This window comes from Natrix helvetica (assembly GCF_964273705.1).
Source record: "Natrix helvetica genome assembly, chromosome: 15".
Lineage (NCBI taxonomy): Eukaryota > Metazoa > Chordata > Lepidosauria > Squamata > Natricidae > Natrix > Natrix helvetica.
In genome coordinates this window covers 74,098-93,993 of record NC_138565.1, presented here as the reverse complement: position 1 = coordinate 93,993, position 19,896 = coordinate 74,098, and the positions used below count along the sequence as shown (strand labels likewise).

At 47.0% G+C, this 19,896-nt stretch overlaps 1 protein-coding gene and 1 long non-coding RNA gene across 2 annotated transcripts; both read right to left on the bottom strand.

The window, feature by feature from the left end:
• Nucleotides 1–8,839: 8,839 nt before the first annotated feature.
• Nucleotides 8,840–9,775, bottom strand: LOC309399605. Its single transcript, XR_014176542.1, has 2 exons — nt 9,292–9,775; nt 8,840–9,211 (listed from the first exon to the last, which is right to left on the bottom strand). It is a non-coding gene; the product is annotated as an uncharacterized lncRNA (long non-coding RNA).
• Nucleotides 9,776–10,206: 431 nt separating this feature from the next.
• FAM78A (family with sequence similarity 78 member A) lies at nt 10,207–19,714 on the bottom strand (the record flags this gene model as incomplete). Its single annotated transcript, XM_081967584.1, has 2 exons — nt 10,207–11,143; nt 19,377–19,714. 2 exons carry the CDS (start codon nt 19,712–19,714, stop codon nt 10,615–10,617), a joined length of 867 nt encoding a protein of 288 aa, XP_081823710.1. The 3' UTR covers nt 10,207–10,614.
• Nucleotides 19,715–19,896: the final 182 nt, after the last annotated feature.

Here is a 19,896-nt window from a genome sequence, read left to right as displayed (position 1 = left end):
GCAGAGAGTCTTCCCCCTCCGGGGTCTTTTTGTGGGAGTCGGAGGGGGGGGGAGAACTTCCCACTTGGAGTCTGCTTCGGCCTCCTGGTGCGGGGCTTTGGGCGAAGGCTGGAGGGAAGAGCCGCTGGTGGTGAAGAGCCAGAGGGCCTCGTTCCAGTGGGACTGCATCATGGCCTGGAACTGGCTGACCATCTCAGCCCTCTGAGCCTCCAGGGGCCCGCACCTGCCCTTGCACTCCCGCAGGTCTCCCCTCTGCTTGGAAAGCCCATGCTCCTAGTCCTCAGAGACAACCACCTGGTGTCTCTTCCTGGGCCTGAATCGCAGCCCAAAGCGGGGTGAAAGAAGCAGAAATTAGCCCCAAAATGGGAAAACACATTTGGAAATCTTGGTTTGAGTTTAATTTTACAATGCCACAAACTTCCTTTTGAGGACGGTTGATACTGTATATTATTAGGGAATGATGAATAAAGGCAAAGTCAGCATCAGGAAGGAAAAGGAAGGAAAGAAGGATAGTTACGGGAGAAGGAAGGAAGGAACGGAGCGAAGAATATGGGAAAAGGAAGGAAGTGCTCAGCTTCCAGAAGATAGATTTCTATGTTTTCCAAAACCATGAGGACTAGAACGATGGCAGGGATTCCTTTTCCTAAAATTAGCTGGCCCGCAAGGACCACATGAAAATCAAGACCTGAGCCAAAGCCCCCTTGGTGGCCTATCTGATTTTTTTCCTGCCTCCATTGCTATGCTTCAAGCAGCTCTTTCTCTTGCAGGAGTTTTTCTTTTTTCTTTTTCCATTTGAGTTTCATCACGGAAGACAGCTGTGGCAGCTGGCCTTTTTATCTTCCTAATGGCATCTATTAAGAATCTTCTGCATGGGGCCTATTTCAGTCGTTCTTCACCTTCAGCATCTTAAGCCCCCTAATTGGTTTTCGGGGACCCTCTTGAGATCGAGGCCCCAAACAAAATAATATTCACTTTTTTTCTGACACGGACTGGTTTTCTCTTAATATTTATCCACCGCTCCCCCTTTTAAGGCCATCGAGTTGTGATACACAAACTATGCTGCAACAGTAAAATAATTGCGTGGGGAGGAAGAGGGGGTAGTGAGGTTCTTAGTGCCCTTTGAGCTTGATTATTTTCTGGCAGACGTCTCATAACCAAACTCGGCATCGTCATGAGTGTTAGAGGACAGTGGGGTTAGTCTTTTGACAGAGGCTTCCCAAGAGCCTGAATCAAATTCCTGGTCCTGACAAAAAACCCTTTTATGAATTGAGTGTGAATTCTGCTCATTCATCTCCAGCAAAGTCTTTCAAGGGAGGATTTACGGTCACAGACCTTCTCTGGCTTAGAGAGCTGCCAGGACAATATCTGCAGAACTGGGCAAGGAGTCTCGGAGAGTCAGGAACCAATTAAGTGAACTAATTGTCTCCTGCAAACTCCACTCCCCTTTCGCTCCTCTTTTATTTCCTCTGGGAGGGGCCACTCATTGTCCACCTGTGGGCTTAACTCCCAAGTCGACCCCTGTTCTTTAGCTCTTCCCTTCGTCTGGCCACTCTGCGCATGCGCCCACTGGGAACAGGCTCCAGCTGCTCTTCTGCCCCACTGATGTCTGACTCTTAAGACAGTTGATACTTGCCAGACGGCCCTGGCCCCCTCTCTGCCTCCAACACAGAGCCCTCATCGGAGCCTTCCCCAGGCCCCAGGACTGGCCCAGGTTCCTCCCCAACCTCCCCACTGTCCTAATCTGCCTCCAGCTCCGCTAACAACTGTTAGTCTCTCCCTTGTAGCACTGATGACATTCCATAGCTGGGCCATGAAATGTCTGCAAAGAAACCCCAAGCCTAGGATTCCAGAGTTGAACCGTCAGCTACAAATGTTCACCCTTTTTTGTGAATATTGGCTGTGAAGTCTTAAATTTCCTCCTCTCCTTACAACTTCCTTTCTTCCTCCTCTCCGATAAACTCATAGCATTGCCCCTTTCCTACCTGAACACCAACATAACAAAGGTATGACTGCGTATTTTAACACAACCACACAGGCGGCTGTGTGGCTGAACCCTGCGTTCCTTTCTCCAATCGCTCCCGATCCAGGAGCTGCAAGAGGCATTCCAGTTTGGCAGCTGGTTCCCTGGCTGAGCTGGCTGGCATCCAGTTATCTGCGGAGAGTTAATCTCTGCTATGGATCCCTTGGCCCCTCCTATTAGTATCTCTGGTATGCAAGATCAAATGGGTTTTGTCCAACGGAAGAGAATAAATTCATATTTTTTAAAAAATTTGCAGGGCTTCTGTGGCCAGCTGTCCTCTACAATGACTAAAAACGTAGTTCCAAATACAGATATCCTCAACTTACCACCACAATCGGGATGGGAATTTCTGTCACAAAACAAAGTAGTTGTTAAGGGAGCCGGGGCCCTGTTTTATAGGCTTGTTTTGCCTGGTTGTTAAGTGAATCACGCATTTGTTTCCATCTATGAGTTGAGTAAGAAAGGTGAGTCCTGCTTCACATCGATTAGGGTAGAATCTGCCCTTTTTTACTCCTGATGGGAAATGACTCCAACTGGGGATCCACTTGCATGGCTTCTGTCCCTAGAAACAAGACAAAAAAAACAACACAGAAGGTGGCAGCAGCTGCTTTCTCCACGGTTGGCCTCCTAACCTGAGGGTGATGTTGCTGGAGATCTTGGGAAAATGTTGAATCGTTGCGCTTCAACCGAAATACAATTTTGACTTTTGCTTCTACTGATGTTTAGGGCAGTAAACCATCACGCAAAGCACAGCTTCTTGTCGCTTTGCTAGTTCAGGTGTACCCTGACTGTTCTTTTGAAGGACAAATCCTGTTTTGTGGCCCACCAATAGAGCTGATAGCAGAGTCACAGAGTGAGGAGGATGGGGAAGTACCTGGGCCAGTCCTGGAGTCTGGGGAAGTCTCGGGTGACGGCTCTGTGATGGAGGCAGAGAGGGGGCCAGAGCCCTATGCCAATTATCAGCTGCCTTCAGAGTGGCCGGATGAAGGGAGCAGCGAAAGAACAGGAGGCAACTTGGGAGTAAGGCCACAGGTGGACGATGAATGGCCCCTCCCAGAGGAAACAAAAGAGGAGCGAAAGGGGAGTGGAGTTTGCAGGAGACAAAATTAGTTCCCTTCATTGGTTTGCGATTCTCCTGAGGCTCCTGGCCAAGTTCTGCAGATATCAGCCTGGCAGCTCTCCAAGCCAGAGAAGGTCTGTGAATGTAAATCCTCCCTTGAAAGACTTTGCTGGAGGTGAATGAGCAGAATTCACAGGAAATAAGTAAAATGGGTTTTTTTGTTGGGACCAGGAGTCTGCTCCAGGCACTTGGGAAGAAGCCTCGGTCAGAACATCCTGAAGCTAAAATACTTTGGCCACCAAAGGAGAGGAGAGGACTCCTTGGAGAAGAACCTGATGTTGGGAAAGCTGAAAGGCAAAAGGAGAAGGAGATGGCAGAGGAGGAGATAGTTAGATGGTGTCACCAACACAACAGACATGGATTTGGGCAAACTCTAGGAGATGGCGGAAGACAGGAGGACCTGGCATGCTATGGTCCATGGGGACACAACCTAGTGACTGCACAACAATATGCTATTGCAAATCTAAACAGCCTACTAAAAAGCAGAGACCCTGCCAACACAAGTGCATCTAGTCAAGGCTACGGTTTTCCCAGTGGGAACGGATGGCTGTGAAGGTTGGACCACAAGGAAGGCTGAGCGCCAAAGAACGGAGGCCTTTGAACTCTGTTGCTGGAGAAGAAGACTCCTGCATTGAGTCCCTTTGGACTGCAAGGCCATCCAACCAGTCAGTCCTAGAGGAGATCCACCCTGACTGCTCTTCAGAAGGCTGGATCCTGAAGAGGAAACTCAAAGACTTTGGCCACCTAATGAGAAGGAAGAAGGACTCCCTGGAGAAGAGCCTCATGCTGGGAAGGATTGAGGGCGAAAGAAGAAGAAGGGGACAACAGAGAAGGAGGGGGCTGGATGGAGTCACCTAAGCAGCCAGCGTGAGCTTCAGTGGACTCCAGAGGATGGGAGAGGACAGGAAGGCCTGGAGGAACATTGTCCATGGGGTCAGGATGGGTTGGACACGACTTCACAAACAACAACAACAACATTCCCGAGGCACGGATTGAAGTCGGTTCTTCCTAAAATAAGAACCCATTGGAAAGATTCACAAAGAATCAGACACAACATAAACTGAACGGCAACAAAGCTGCAAGTGAGGCCAGGACTCGATGCCAAAATTGAATTGCATCTCGACTTTAAGGCTTCCTGCTGAACCCACAAAGATGGAAGGAGAACAGGATGATAAAGAAGCAACAAAGCATCCCAAGCATTTGTCAACTATCCGTCTATTTTGATCCTTTGTCCTATTTTTCGATCCTTCCATTCTCTGAAGTCTTAAAACATCGCAGAGGAGCTGGGCTTATCTGGCAGTTGTCGACAGGGGCCCGGCTGCCGAACGTCTTGTGTGGGCCTTCGTCATGGGGTCAGAAATAGATCTGGGCTCTAGCCAAGATTGCTGACCCTCAAAATGCCCGGCATTGTTGGCTCAACCTCCAACAGGTTTGAGCGACAGAGAAGATCCTGGTTCTAAGCCTGCAAAATATCCTCCACCCTGAGCTCCTCCAGGTACCACCTAGACAGGTGTTGGCTTAAAGCAGGGGTGGGCAATTTGGAGCCCCGTGTGACTCTTTCATCCCTCTGCTGAAACTGCCTGTCGCCAGTCGGCACTGCAATTTTGAAAGGAGCTTCTGGGGGTTTTTTTTGGGGGGGGGGGAAAGAGGAGAGTCTATGGCAAGGGGCTGGTTTTCCGGTTGGCTCCAGAATTGAACGGTGGGGTTTCCGATTAGGACTTTTGTGGCTCTTTGAGCATTTAAGGCTGCCAACCCCTGGCTGAAAGCCTTCACCGAGCCACACCCGATCCGAACATCTGTTTTTCTGATGTCCCCCTCGAACATCAGATGATGCTTACCTGTCACAGGTGGGACTTGAGTCGAATGTGTACGGGACCAGCTGCTCTCCACGTCCATCCTTTTCCTCCACGATATACCCGTCAGATACAGGTTGTCTTCAACTTACGACAGTTCGTTTAGTGACTGTTTGAAGTTACAACGTCACTGAAAAAAGGGATTTATGACCGTTGTTCACACTTACAACCACTGCAGTTTCCCCAGGGTCACGGAATCAAAATTCAGATGCCTGGCAACTGACTCATATTTATGACGGTCGCAGCATCCTGGGGTCACGTGATCCCCTATTGTAACCTTCCAACAAGCAACGTCCATGGGGAAGCCAGGTTCACTTAACGATCTGGTTGCAACTGCAGGGATTTGCTTAACAACTGTGGCAAAAAAGGTCATAAAATGAGGCAAAACTTGCTTAACAAACGTCTCCCTTAGCCGGAGAAATTTTTGGCTCGGTCATGGTCATAATTCGAGGACAACTGTATTTGATTCCCCTCCCCCCACACACACACCTTATTTTTTTACACAAATAAAATCACATCAGTCCGTTCCTCTTTTTAAAAAAAATGCTGTTTAATTTCTTTGCTCTTTTTAAACATTCCTTTTTTATTTAATTTACCTAAAAGCAGAAATAATCCTCTTTTCATCTTGACCTCTTTTTTTTTTATTATTATTATTATTATTATTATTATTATTATTATTATTATTATTATTATTATTATCATCATCATTATTATTTCAAAACTTCTTTTTAAGTGCCCATTCCTGGGACTTAAAAAAACAACAAAAAACCCCACACACCCACATAATAAATTCATAGTACTTTTGCAAAAAAAACAAAAAAAACAAAACAGTTTTTATTGCTGAATCAAAATCCAGGCAGAAGGTTGGTTGGGGAAGTGGTTACGGCCAGTCCCGTCATTCCTTTTCTCTTTCCTTTCCCGTAAACACCACCTTCCTTCTGAATTCTTTGGCCTTTGTTTCTCTTCTCTTGTCTGTGTGAACTGGTACCGAGGGGTTGTCTTGCTCAACAGCTCCACAACCCCAAATCAAAAACTATTCACAGTGATGCAGTGAGGATCCCTCCTACCCAGAAGAACGAAGGCGGTTGACCCTTATATCTACTGGGATTCCTCCAATGTGGCAGCTTGACGATCAACGCCCAGAATTCCCCAGCCAGCATGCTTTAAGGGGCAAGGGAAGGCCCCTCAGGCCATGCCAACCATGTCCAAATTTCCAGGATGAGGTCAGCCTCTGCTTCCTGAACTTTGACTCCTCTGTAGAAGACGGAGAAGGCGATTGTTGGGTTTTGTAGTGTTTTGAAGGGCCGTCCCCTTTCTGAGGAAGGAGACAATGGTGAGACACATCCCCATGGTTTCCCTCCAGCTCCCGTCATGTTGACCGGCTGTGGCTGATGACAGCTGGAGTCTCCTATGAGGAACACTTCAAGATGTCCTACTGTGTCCGTAGTGGTGGCCGTCACCAATGTTCTACATCATCCTTGCCTGAAACCCAACTACGAACAAGATAGACTGAGCCTGGAAGAATAAACTTAGGAGCATTCAGGGCATTTGAGTAGACAGAATTTGGTAAAGAAACACAGAAGTGGCCTTCAAGTATCTAAGATGATGAAAAGATGGAGAAGACAATGGTTTGGAATCGTTTCAGAAGACAGAACAAGACATTGTGGGAGTTTAAATCACAAGGGAGATGTTTGGAGCTAGACATCAGCAAATACGTTCTGTCAGGAGATACTCACTAATGGAACAGAGATCTCCAGAACCGGAAAATCAGATCACCCCTGACCCCTCCCAAGTTTGATATTCCAATTTAGAGTTGGAAACAGGGAGAAAATGGAAGAGCCAGACTTTTTAAATTAGCAGAGCCTTTACATGCAACGGTCTTGAAACCGTGGGAACCCTGGCCCTCTCTAATCTTGGTTCTTTTCTTGCAGACATTTCATTACCAAATTAAGTAATATTATTAAGCAATTAATTAATATTATCAGTGCTAGCTGGTCTTTAAATTCCCCTGGTGTTTATTTTCACCAAGAATATGATCATTTTTGACTGCTACAGTACTGTGAGAAACGTCTCTCAGGCAAGTTTTGTGCAGAAACAGCATTGCAAAGAACCAGCTGAATTATTATTTTTTAAATGCACCTACCCTAACCTTACTCTTAAAAAAAAAAAAAAAAACAATAGAAAACCACAGGATGGAGAACTGGCATCAGGACGCGTTCCCTCTTTCTCTTTGAAATCTAAAGCAAGCCCAAATTCTTTTTGCCTCCAAGATGTGGGCCAGAGGAAAAACTAATTCATGGTTTTCCAAGCTTTGCACAGGGACCCACAGGCAGCTTCCTAAGATTTCCTAGGAAGTTAATCTCCTTTATACTGCCTCGCTGCAATCTCTCCCGGTGTTTTCCGCAGCAACACAAACGTGATTACCGTTAAGACAATTAATTTCTGAAATAGCCAGGAGGCATAAAGACTGGCGTGTGCTGAAAATGCAACCAACTTCTTTAAATTAAACTATGCCCCTGAAGCTCAAGTCAGCATTCAGTTGCCAAGTTCATTTGGCTGCCCATAATGCCAGGCATAAACCAAGCTCTGTTCTTGCAAATCCAACTTCTTCCCAAAGAGCCCTGATTTATATAGACAGGTAGTCCTCGGCTTACGGCCACATTTGTTCCGTGAGTTTTCTCCCGTTTTTACAATCTTTGTTGCCACAGTTGTTAAGTGAATCTGACTTCTCCGTTGACTCTGATTGTCGGAAAGTCACCAAAGGGGATCACATGACCACGGAACACCGCCAACGTCATGAGTCAGTTGTAAATCAAGGACTACTTGCAATATCCATTCCCCAGCCCGAGATCTCCTTGTGGTCTCCTAACAAAGAACCTAGATCAGGGATGGCGAACCTTTACGGCACCGAATGCCCAAACTGGAATGTATGTGCGCACATGTTTGCCGCAGCCTTGGAAACCCGAAACCCTAGAAACTGGTTTCCGGCGTGCCGGCTGGTCTTTGTGCGTGCTGTAGCTCCAGAAACCCAAAGACCAGCTGGCCGGTGCACAGGTGCGTGACAGCCACCTGGTCCTCCGATTTCCGGCACGTGTAGGGCGCGCTGGCCAGCTGGCCTTTGCTTGTGTCCGAACGCTGGAAATGGTCTCGCCGCGTGCAGAAAACCAGCTGGCGATGGCGTGCCTGCCCACGGAGGGGGCTCTGTGCGTGCCATAGGCTCGCCATCACGGACGTAGATACTAGGGGCTAATCCAAGGCCAGCCATTTCCCCCCCCCCTCCCCCCCGATGTCTATCGGCCTTCTTACTTCCAGCTCGAGGCTGTGAACCACCACACCATGCAGAGGCCGTTCTTTCTTTCCTTCTTTTTAAGGGGCAGATATTCTTGTTTTTAGCTCTGCCCAGCTCGGATCACATTCCCTTTTATTTCTCTTTATCGAGCTAGAAATATTTATCCGCTTCGAAACGTCATCTTCTCAAAATCCCAAGGCATTGTTGGCAACAAGCAAGCAATAAACCAAGTTTTAAGCTGACATTTCTGCGTTTACACTGATTTTTTTACATGGTAAGTTTTCTCCCTGTGCTCTTGTCCTCAGTAAAGCAAAATATTCTGCATATTTCTGTATTCTTCTTGTAACATTTACCCAGAAGGAAGTTCCAGCTTATCGTTTATCACTTCCACCATTAATTAATTAGTTAATTCAAAGTTTGTTCCCGCTTGGTTTGCATCCATCACCCTACCTTCCTACTTGGGCCCAGTGAGCGGTAAACTAATTGTTCTGCACCCTAGATCTTCATTCTGCCAAGTGATAAAGGGTGGAGAGGATTTCCACTTGGACTCCCTCCCCTTCTTTTTCTTTTCAATAAAAAAAGGGCTCTTTTGCTCTGTGCAAATCTACAAAGAAAAGACCTTGGCTCTGCTTGGCTTGAAGCTGTAAAACGGGGCAATTTGGAAACAGGAATCTTTTAATTAAAGGGAAAGAAGTACCCCTTAAAGGAAATTGGAAGTGTTGTTGTGGTTTTTAGAGGAAAAACAGTGCACACAATAAATAGGAAATGATCGAGAAAAACCACCTGTATATCGAACCCTTTGTCAGCATTTCATAGGACACATTAAATCGACAATGGGATGAGAGACTGTAGAAAAGGTCCTGGGAGCTCAGAGGCTAAGACCCTGAGCTTGTCGATCTGAAAGGTCGGTAGTTTGGCGGTTCAAATCCCTAGCGCTGGATGACCTCCAAGGTCCCTTCCAACTCTGTTACTGTTAAAATGATGCGGTTTAGGATGAAATGAGCTCAACCGGTAACAGAAACAAGACTGTGTATTTGGGGAGAGAAGGAGTGTCTTTTTAGACAACTCTAATCCTCCTTTACAGCCAAGCTTCTGCCACACACAGTAAAAAGAAAAAAAGATAACACAATCCGTTCTAAGTTTTTACACACACACACACACACACACACACACACACACACAGACACACACCTTCTCCCTGCCAGGCTTATGGAGACCCAAACGCAGATTAAGGCAAATGTTTGGCAACACAAAGCAAACATCAACGTAAGGCCGCACAACTTGGCTTTTAGGGGGAAAAACCAAAAATGGAACCGGCACCACTTTCAACCCATCATCCATGCTCTGGTCCACAGAAACCCATGGTCCACATTTGTGCACCACAAACTCTTCCGCATTCATTTACTCCTTCCTTCCTCCCTTTCTCCCTTCCTCTTCTCTTTCTCTCCCTTTCCTCCTTCCTTCCTTCCTCTCCTCCCCCCGTCCCACCCTTCCTGCCTTCCTTCCACCCACCCATTCTTTTGCTTTTTCCTTTCTTTCCTTTTCTCCTCTCCTCCCTTTTCCTTCCTTCCCACCCTTCCTCCCTCTTCTTTCTCTCCCTTCCTTCCTTCCATCCTTCCTCTCTCACACCCTTCCTTCCTTCCATCTATCCAATCTTTCCTTTCACTTCCCTTCTTTCCCTTTCTCTCCTTCCTTCTTCCCTCCGTTTTCTCTTTCTCTTTCCTTCCTCTCCCCCTCCCTCCCAACTGAAGCCTCTCCACCCCTCTCTTCTCCCCCTCCTTCAAATAAAACCCACTTTTTCTTTCTTTCTTTCTTTCTTTCTTTCTTTCTTTCTTTCTTTCTTTCTTTCTTTCTTTCTTCTTTCTTTCTTTCTTTCTTTCTTTCTTTCTTTCTTTCTTTCTTTCTTTCTTTCTTTCTTTCTTTCTCTTTCTTTCTCTAGAAGCGGCCAGCCTTAAGCCGACCAGATAGAACAGCAGATAAAACCACCAAAGGGAGGAAAAAGCGAATTTTTAAAAACCTGAAAGTCAGAGTGGGACGTTGGGAATCAGACAACCCGCTCCCCCTCCCCACACACACATACACACCCCCAGGCTAGAAATCTTGAAGACAGTCCTTAAAGTTGACCTTGGTGAGCACAGTGAGATCCGTTCTGATGGGACAAGGCAGAATGGCTGCATTTTGTTTTTTTCTGATAAATGAGCTTAAAAGTGCACCTCTGTTTTTGCTGATTTTTTTTTTCTCTCTCTCTCTCTCTTAAATACGAAGTGTTTTTTTTTCCACTCCTCTCCGTTGCTCTGTCCACCCACCCACCCTTGCCACAGGGGGGTTCCGATTACCGATGCTTTGGGGGTATCACCACTAGGGGGCGCCCATCCTTGGGCCTCCACATGAGGACCTGGGCATCGTTGGCATTGGGTTTGACCAGGGCACTGGGTGGTATTGGCTCGTTCTTGCTGAGGACTTGGGGCTGCTCCTGAGCAGAGGGCTCCCGCAGCTTGGCCCGGCGCCCGAGAGGATGGCTGGGCTCCACGTCGATGCCCAGCTTCATCCGCCACTTGACGGTCTGCAGGATGACCATCTCGTTGGTGGTGGTGTTGGTGGCCACCAGCCAGGTGGTGAAGCTCTGATCCCGGTGGATGCAAGTCAGCTTGGGCACGTTGCTGTCGCTCACCGGGACGGCCCATGTGACGCTGGGGTAGAAGTTGTCATTCATGCTGATGGTGAACTTGGCTTCCTTCTTGGTGGGACCTACAATGGTGCATGTCTCGGTGGTGTTCCCATACCAGGGGTAGTTCACGCCATCTGAGTCACTGATGGCTTGGATCTTGCCCTCCAGGAGTTCAGGAAGCTCCCAACTTGACCTGAGTGGAAAGTGAGATAGAAGGACCAGATTGAAGAAGGTTTTAAAATTTGGAATCATAGGATTCATAGCATTCAATAGAAGGTCAGCATGAAGATGACTGTTCTGGCCGAGGCTTCCCAAAACAAGCTCCCGGACCCGACAAAAAACCCCTTCTCTTAATTGACTGCGAATTCTGCTCATTCATCTCCAGCAAAGCCTTTCCAGGGAGGATTTACATTCACAGACCTTATCTGGCTTGGAGAGCTGCCAGGCTGATATCTGCAGAACTTGCCAAGGAGTCTCTGAGAGTCAGGAACCAATGAAGCGAACTAATGGTCTCCTCCAAACTCCACTCCCCCTTCCCCTCCTCTTTTATTTCCTCTGGGAGGGGCCATTCATTGTCTGGCCTTACTCCCAAGTTGACCCCTGTTCTTTAGCTGTTCCCTTATCTGGCAGCTCTGTGCATGCGCACCCTGGGAACAGGCTCCAGCTGTTCTTCTGCCCCACTGATGTCTGACTCTGAAGGCAGCTGATCACTCTCAGATGGCCCTGGCCCCCTCTCTGCCCTCATCAGAGCCCTTCCCAGACTCCAGGACTGGCCCAGCTTCCTCCCCAACCCTCCTCACTCTGCGAACCTCTGCTGCCAGCTCCACTGGTGGGCCACAACAACAGCCGAAGAAGACAACTCAGTTGGATCCAAAAAATCTCAATTGTTCCTGGGATTGTTCAACAAGGTACAAATCGGTTTGAGTTCCCCAGAAATACAGACAGTCCTCAACTTACAACCATTCATTTAGTGACCAAACTTATAACAGCACTGCAAAAAGTGACGTAGGACACTTACGTCGACCACTGCAGTATCCCCCCCCCCCCCCGGTCACAGGATCAAAATTCAGATGCTTGGCAAGTGACTCATGTTTATGACGGTTGCATAAACATGTGGTCCCCTTTGGCAGCCTTCTGACAAGTCAGTGGAGGAGCCAAATTCACTTAGTAACCGTGTTGCTAACTTAACAACTGCTGCTATTCACTTAGCAACTGTGGCAAGAAAGGCCGTAAAATGGGGGGAGGGGAAAACTCATTTAACTGTCTTGTTCGGCATTGGAAATTTGAGGCTCCATAATTTGAAGACTACAATTTGCTTTGAAAGACTTTCTCTACCTTTGAGCGTGGAGACGAATAAGGGCCATCTTGATCAATGTTTGTCAACCTTGGCAACTTTAAGACCCATGGACTTCAACCCCCAGAATCCTCCAGCCACCACCAGAAGAGAATTCTGGGAGTTGAAATCCACGTCTTATTTGAGAAACCCCAATCTTGACTGAACACGTTTCGGCTAATATCATATACACCGTCCTAAGCATGTTGTTGATTCAGTTGTGTCTTGAATAGATGGAGTCAAACCACCAATGGTGGTTTACTCAGCAAACTACTGTCAAACAAACTAGCCTGCAGTAACGGAGAGACTAATCTTCTCAACCTCTGTAATCTTCTTTGACAGCCATCCAAAGGGGTGGCTAAAAGCCAAGCGATGCGCCTTGCATAGAAACGGTTCTCCGTTCGTCATCAAAACCTTAAAATAGCTTCCCAGATGACACCAGACTTTTCATTTATTTCAAAGGACAATGTTTTACAAAAGCTTCACCCCGTACATGCCCATGGTTGCAAATGACACTTGAGTCTGGACAGAAAAAAGTAATGCACTGGAAGGCTCCCAGTCTGGATCCCCATTCTACATTCAATGTTCTCTCCAGTTTTCAATTTCGATTGAAAAGGTAACAAACTGGAAGACTCGGAATGATCAAATAACAGAGTTGGAAGGGACCTTGGAGGTCTTCTAGTCCAACCCCCTGCTTAAGCAGGAAAACTCTACTCCGTTCCAGACAAATGGCTGTCCAATCTCTTCTTGAAAATCTCCAGTGATGGGAGCACCCACAACTTCTGGAAGGAAGTCGTTCCTCTGATTTAATTGTTCTCATAGTCAGGAAATTTCTCCTTGGTTCTAGGTCGCTTCTCTCCTTGATTAGTTCCTATATGCAGCCAAGGAGTTTAGCTTGTTCAAACAGAGCCACCATGTTGGGATTACTTCATAAGTACATAATTCCTTGACTCACAACTGCAACTGGGACCAGAAACTTTGCAACTTCCCTCATAGTTTGCTAGCAAGGTAAAAACAAAAGAAAAGAAAAAGTCAAGAGTGGGCTTTGCAAATTCAGACTCCCCTATTTTCTGCATCTCATGATCCAAACTAATTTCAAAATCAAAGTCCTGTTTCAGTTCCTGCCTGCAATCTGGAGATCTCTTTTTTAGATTCCTAGCAGGGCAGAGATGCTGCCCATTTTTCCGCAAAACGCCAAACAATCCCGTGGTTTATCTGTTTCAGTTCGGCATTTGTTTCTTTGTTTACATAACCTGTTTGGTGAATCCAAGCCCATCCCATGTTTTCAAAAATTGTGCTTCACTGCAGCTTCGCTGGCTTATCAATCCAACCAACCAACTGAGCTTTATTGAATAAGCATTGTTTAACCAAAGCATGAAATTGGAAAGAGCAGGTTAGGAGATGGATCGTAGAAAAATCTATCCATGCAGTCGCTAGGAATGAAAACCAGAATTTGATGGCATATAATCAATCAGCCAAACCAGGGTATGATGCGATAGGAACACCAGACCACAATTCAATAATTTTTTTAGGTGAGTTAAAATAAACCATATGTACACACTGTATACATACTACATATTGTATAACACACACACACACACACACACACACACACACACACACACACAATATAGAGAACCCATGACTTGTAGAGTCATTAAACAGAGAGATGGAATGATTATGGCTGGGCCATTAAAAAGCAATTTTTGACTTCCCACTGGCTTCCCCATTAACTTTCCTTGTAGAATGCCAGCAGGGAGCATTGAAAAGGACAATCGGGACCGTCAAATTTGAATCCCACAGAAGTCATGGTCCCAGGTTTTGGGCTCATTCCTTAAGTTAGTGCTTTGAAAATTGCTGTGGTGGGATGCATCACTTTGCCCAACTGAAGGTTACAAAAAAATAAACAGTAGAGGATGGATAGATGATAGAGAATAGAACAGAATGGAACAGAAGAGTTGGAAGGGGACCTTGCAGCTCTTCTACTCTAGCCCCATGCTCAGGCAGGAAACCTTAAACCATTTCAGACAAATGGTTGTTCAATCTCTTTTTAAAAACCTCCAGTCATGAAGCACCCACAACTTCTGGAGGCAAGTTGTTTGACTGGTTAATAGTTCTGTCAGGAAATTCCTCCTTAGTTCTAGGTTGTTTCTCTCCTTGACTAGTTCCCATCCATTGCTTCTTGTCCTGCCCTCAGGTGCTTTGGATAGAGGAGGCGGGGGGAGAAAGAGAAAGAAAGTGAGGGAGGGAGAGAGAGAGAGAGAATGTAGAGATAGACGGATAGATAGGATAGGTTGGTAGATAGCTCAGCTAGAGAGAGAAGGATGATGGACGGTTGGATGGAAAAATGAATGGATGCATGGAGAGACAGAGAGAGAGAGATGACATGGATGGATGGATGAGTGGGTGGATGAATGGATAGAGATAGATGTTGTTTTTGTTTGTGTCTGCGTGTGTGTGTGAGAGTGCGTCAACTGAGGGACGTTAAAAAAAACATATCGGTCAGGTGTTATTTGAAAGGCAGAAGCTTCCGTGAGCTGCCACAAGCAACCTGCTAAATAAATAAAAGAAATGCCAGATAAATAAGTAACTACTTGGTGCATCTGAGGTTTGCTGCTCAGGAAAGCCGATGCCTTTCGGGCCAAGCTCTTAGGTCAGGAAAGGTGCGGCTATTGGCTCACCAGCCCTCCTCCTCCTCCTCCTCCTTGCATGCCTGCCATGTCCCTTCTCCCCTGCAAGGTGGCTTCCTTGACCTGCAGATAATCCTCGGTTGTTTGCCGCCTGGAAATCAAGCAAACATTAGCAGCCTCCAACAAGGAGCATCGTGGTTTATTTCACTCAAGGCTGCAGCAACAAAACAGCTGGGTCCACCCCACCGCCTTTCGCAAGCCCTCACAGAGCCTGCCTGCCATTTGCGAGTCAATTTCCCTTGTGCCTTTTGCATGCACATCTGCGGAAGTAAAAGCCCTTCGCCTGGTTGCCTATCTAACAAACTCATCTGTTTCTGCAAATTTAAGGAAGTCTGGTTTGCATTCGTCAGGAAATGGGTGTCTTTCGCCTGCCAATCAAGCCACGTTTGGGATTCTTGAATGACCCTTTGGAGACCTTTCGCCTTGCCGGGGCTGAGACTGAGGGGCCAGGAAGGATGGCGTGGTCCTTTTGGGTGATTATTCCGGTATTTCCCCCAATACGTGCAACTCCAAACAGGAACCCATAGGCAAAACAGGGGCCCTTCCATAGGTCCCCACCGATGGGCAAGCATAATTCCAAAGGTTATTTCCATCTGCTCTTCAATTATGAATTTATATTCTCTCTTTTTCTCCCTCTATTCTAATCCAGGCTTCCCAAGAGCCTGAAGCAAATTCCTGGTCCCAACAAAAAAAAAAAACTTTTATAATTGACTGTGAATTCTGCTCATTCACATCCAGCAAACTCTTTCAAGGGAGGATTTACAGTCACGAACCTTCTCTGGCTTGGAGAGCTGCCAGGCCGAGATCTGCAGAACTTGGCAAGGAGGCTCAGAGAGTCAGGAACCAATTAAGCAAATTAATTGTCTCCTGCAAACTCCACTCCCCTTTCGCTCCTCTTTTATTCCTTATGGAAGGGGCCATTCATCATCCACCTGTGGCCTTACTCCCAAGTCGACCCCCGTTCTTTAACTGTTCCCTTCATCTGGCCAGACTGCGTATGCGCACACTGGGAATAGGCTCCAGCTGCTCCTCTGCCTCACTGATGTCTGACTCTCAAGGCAGCTGTTAACTGGCATATGGCCCTGGCCCCCTCTCTGCCTCCGACACAGAGCCCTCACCAGAGCCTTCCCCAGACTCCAAGACTGGCCTATTTCTTATGGTCCAACTTTCACAGCCATTCATTGCAAGTGGGAAAACTGTAGCCTTGACTAGGCGCCCTTTTGTTGGCAGGGTGATGTCTCTGCGTTTTAGTAGGCTGTTTAGATTTGCCATCACTTTCCTCCCCAGGAGCAAGCCTCTTTTCATTTCTTGGCTGCAGTCCCCATCTGCGGTGATCTTGGAGCCCAGGAAAATAAAATCTGTCACTACCTCCATTTCTCCCCCACCTATTTGCCAGGAATTGAGAGGGCCGGATGCCATGATCTTAGTTTTCTTAATGTTGAGTTTCAAGGCAACTTTTGCCCTCTCCTTCTTCACCCTTCTTCACCCGCATCAAGAGGCTTTCACACTCTAGAGTCTTTAAAAAAAAAAAAAAAAACAAGGCCCAATTTAAATAGGGGGGAAAAAAAAAGACCTAATCTGCTTCGGCAGATGGCTGTTTCTTTTTAATGCCTGCTGTTTTCAACTTCCTTTTCTGCTCTTGCGCTGGTGAGGCCGGGCTACTCAGAGCAAGCTTCCTCTTTTACTTCCTGTGTTAACAGCCAGCCAGGTGTCAGGGCTTAAGCATTCCTGCCATGCCTTAGCATGGTATATAGTAAGCTAAGCATGGCTGAGCTCCGGACAATCTTGAGCTGATAGCTAGATAAGACTGGGAGAGTGCCCACAAGGGCTTTGAGGGCAATGATAAGGCACTTCCTACATCCCAGGGTAACAGATAACAGAATAACAGAGTTGGAAAGGACCTTGGAGGTCTTCTAGTCCAACCCCCTGCTCAGGCAGGCGAACCTATACCAAGTCAGACAAGTGGCTGTCTGGTCTCTTCTTGAAAACCTCCAGTGATGGAGGCCCCACAACTTTAGAAGGCAACTTCTGTTCCACCGATTGATGGTTCTCACTGCGATTTAATTCAGCATCATAAGGACTAGGGTCTTGCCTGATACCAGAGCTGGCTTTGAGTGCCCTAAACTCCTAAGTTCAACCAATTCTGGTCACCACCATGTACCCAAATGATGCTGAGGTCCTAGAAAGAGTGCAGAGAAGAGCAAGGAAGATGACAAGAGGGATGGGATATAGACATAGAGAGCCAGATCTGTTAAGCTGCAGATAGGCCCGTGATGGCAAACCTATGGCAGGCGTGCCACAGGTGGCAGGTGGAGCCATTTCTGAAGGCAGGCGAGCTGTCACCTAGGTCAGCTCCAATGCGGCCCCCCCACCACCACATTTTGATGCTAGCACGCCTCCCTGAAGCCTCCTGGGATCAAAAGGGGGCGCACCTCCCAGGTCCCGTTTTTGGTCCAGGAACCCGAAGTCCAGCTGGTTGGTGTACACATGCCTGTTTTTTGGCTGTTTATGGCTGTTTTTCTGGCCCCAAAACCCTGGTTTTTGGCCCTTTTTGGGCAGTGTTCAGGTGCTCTGGCGCCCGTGAAGGCCAGCTGGCCGGCGTGCCTGTGCGTGCTGGAAATTAGGAGAGCAGCTGGTGACGGTGTCCATGGCCACGGAGAGGGCTCTGTGTGCCACCTCTGGCACCCGTGTCATAGGTTCACCATCAGGGATATAAGATCTCCGACCATTGAATGGAAGTTGGGCTAGACTAGGGGACCTCCAAGGTCCCTCCCAACCCTATGATCCTCTACTGAGTTTACATTTATTGTGTTTGCAGTGTCCCGGGGTCACATGATCCCTTTTACGCCCTAACAAGCAAAAGTCAGTGGGGAAGCCAGATTCACTTAACAACCGTGACTCTTAAACTGCATGGATTCACTGCAGGAAAGGTTGTAAAAGGGTTGGGTCCCCCCTTGTGGTTGTATGTCCAAGACTACCTGTCATGAATTTTTGGCCATAAAAACCACCATCCTTAAAACTGTTTTTGTTTCTGTCTGTTCTTTCCCTGACAAGTTAAGAAGGACCAGAAAAAAATGTCTCAAAAGATGTAGCCAGAACCAGCCTCAAAGCAGGGCTGGGTTCCTACAAAGAATAAATGAAGCAGAGGGTAAGTGATTCAGTTTAAAAACAAAAAAAAAACGGAGAAAGCCAGATGAGAATAAGGAACTTGTCAAAGTGAGAATGAACTTACAGACTCAATCAAGGGACTGCATTTTTACAAACCATTTTGGGGCACTTGAAAAGATTTGAAATTCGGGCCTTTGTAAATAAAACCTGACCTTTTCTTTTCTTTTTAGGAAGATCATGATAAATGGTGATAAATAAATTTATAAAACAAGATAAAGATAATGCGTTGTTCAACACAAAGGCCCAAGGTTTAAAAGCAGTGGTGAAATGCATGTTTGTTTGTTTGTTTGTTTACTACGGTTCTGTGGGCGTGGCTTGGTGGGCGTGGCAGGGGAAGGATACTGCAAAATCCCCATTCCCTCCTCCCCACTCTGGGGCCAGCTAGAGGTGACATTTGCCGGTTCTCCAAACTTCTCAAAATTTCTGCTAGCGGTTCTCCAGAACCTGTCAGAACCTGCTGGATTTTACCCCCATTTAAAAGTCTAAACAAAGAGGGTATCTACAAATTTGCAGCCTGGTATGATCCAGTAGGGGGGACTTTGAGATACATAAGACTTGCAAATTGTCCTCAGATCATTTTGCCTGATCCTCTGTTTGCCCTTCCGTGAAATGGGAGGCGGAATCTGGACCTCTGTTGTAGAGTTGTGAGTTTTCATGGGCTTTGGCAGGAGTGGTTCTTGGATTCTCGGTCACTTTGGTTCCTCCCGAGGTTTCTTGTGGTAAACCAAGAGGAAGTTAGCACGACAATATGCCGATGGTGCAAAACTCTCTCTGTATATGTCCCACCCTCCACACTCTTTTCCACACACTAAACCTAGAATTTCTGGGGTTGCACAATACGCCAAGCCAGGGTTTCTCAACAACAGCTGGGCAACTTGAAGAGGGGTGGACTTTAACTCTTAGAATTTCCCAATCAGCATTAGGCTTTAGGCTGTGTGAAGTTCAACTCCCAAAATTCCTAGCATGCTGGCTGGGGAATTCCGATAAGCCCATGTGCATTTCAAAGCATTTCACCTGGAGAACGCTGGGGGGTTAAGTGCAGCCATCTTAAGAATGCTGGCTGGGGAATTCTGGGAGTTGGTCATGTGGAGAAACACTGCACTACCCTTTAAATAAACCCAAAATTATATCCTGCCAAAAATCCTGCAGAGAGGCAGCCTGGCTTGCAACAGCGCTAGTCCAGCCAACCCTGTCAACCTCCATCTCTCCCCTCCCCAGAAAAACCAGTCACTTACATGCCATGGTCACCATAATAGTTGTAAAACTCCATGTGACTGCACGCCTGTATCCACCCTACAATCCAGGTCTCCTTTTTGGGCACTGGAGGCAACAGGACTTGAGCTGAAGCGCGGAAATGCGGGGTGCGGTACCTCAACACCACGCTGGATGACTCGTCGATGTTGGTGGGGACGGGGTCGATGGACGTCTTGATCTCCAGGACGGTGATGCTCTCCCGAAAGCCTTTTGCCTTGCAGCTGATGCTTTGGATGCAGCCCATGGCCCAAAGTACCAGCACGATCGCCAAAAGGCACCAACAATCTTCCTCATCGGTCAATTCAAAACTGATATCCATAGGATAGAAGGACGCATTCTCCTTAGAAGACCTGAACCTGTTTCTGGCAGGCTGAATAAATCAATATTTTTTTTGTTTTGTTTTGTTTTGGTCTGCCCTAGGGGGTAAGTTTCTTCCCGCCACGGAGTCAAATCCAGAGGTTTTGGTCCAAAGCGAGAAGGTGAGGAGTCCAATAATCCAAG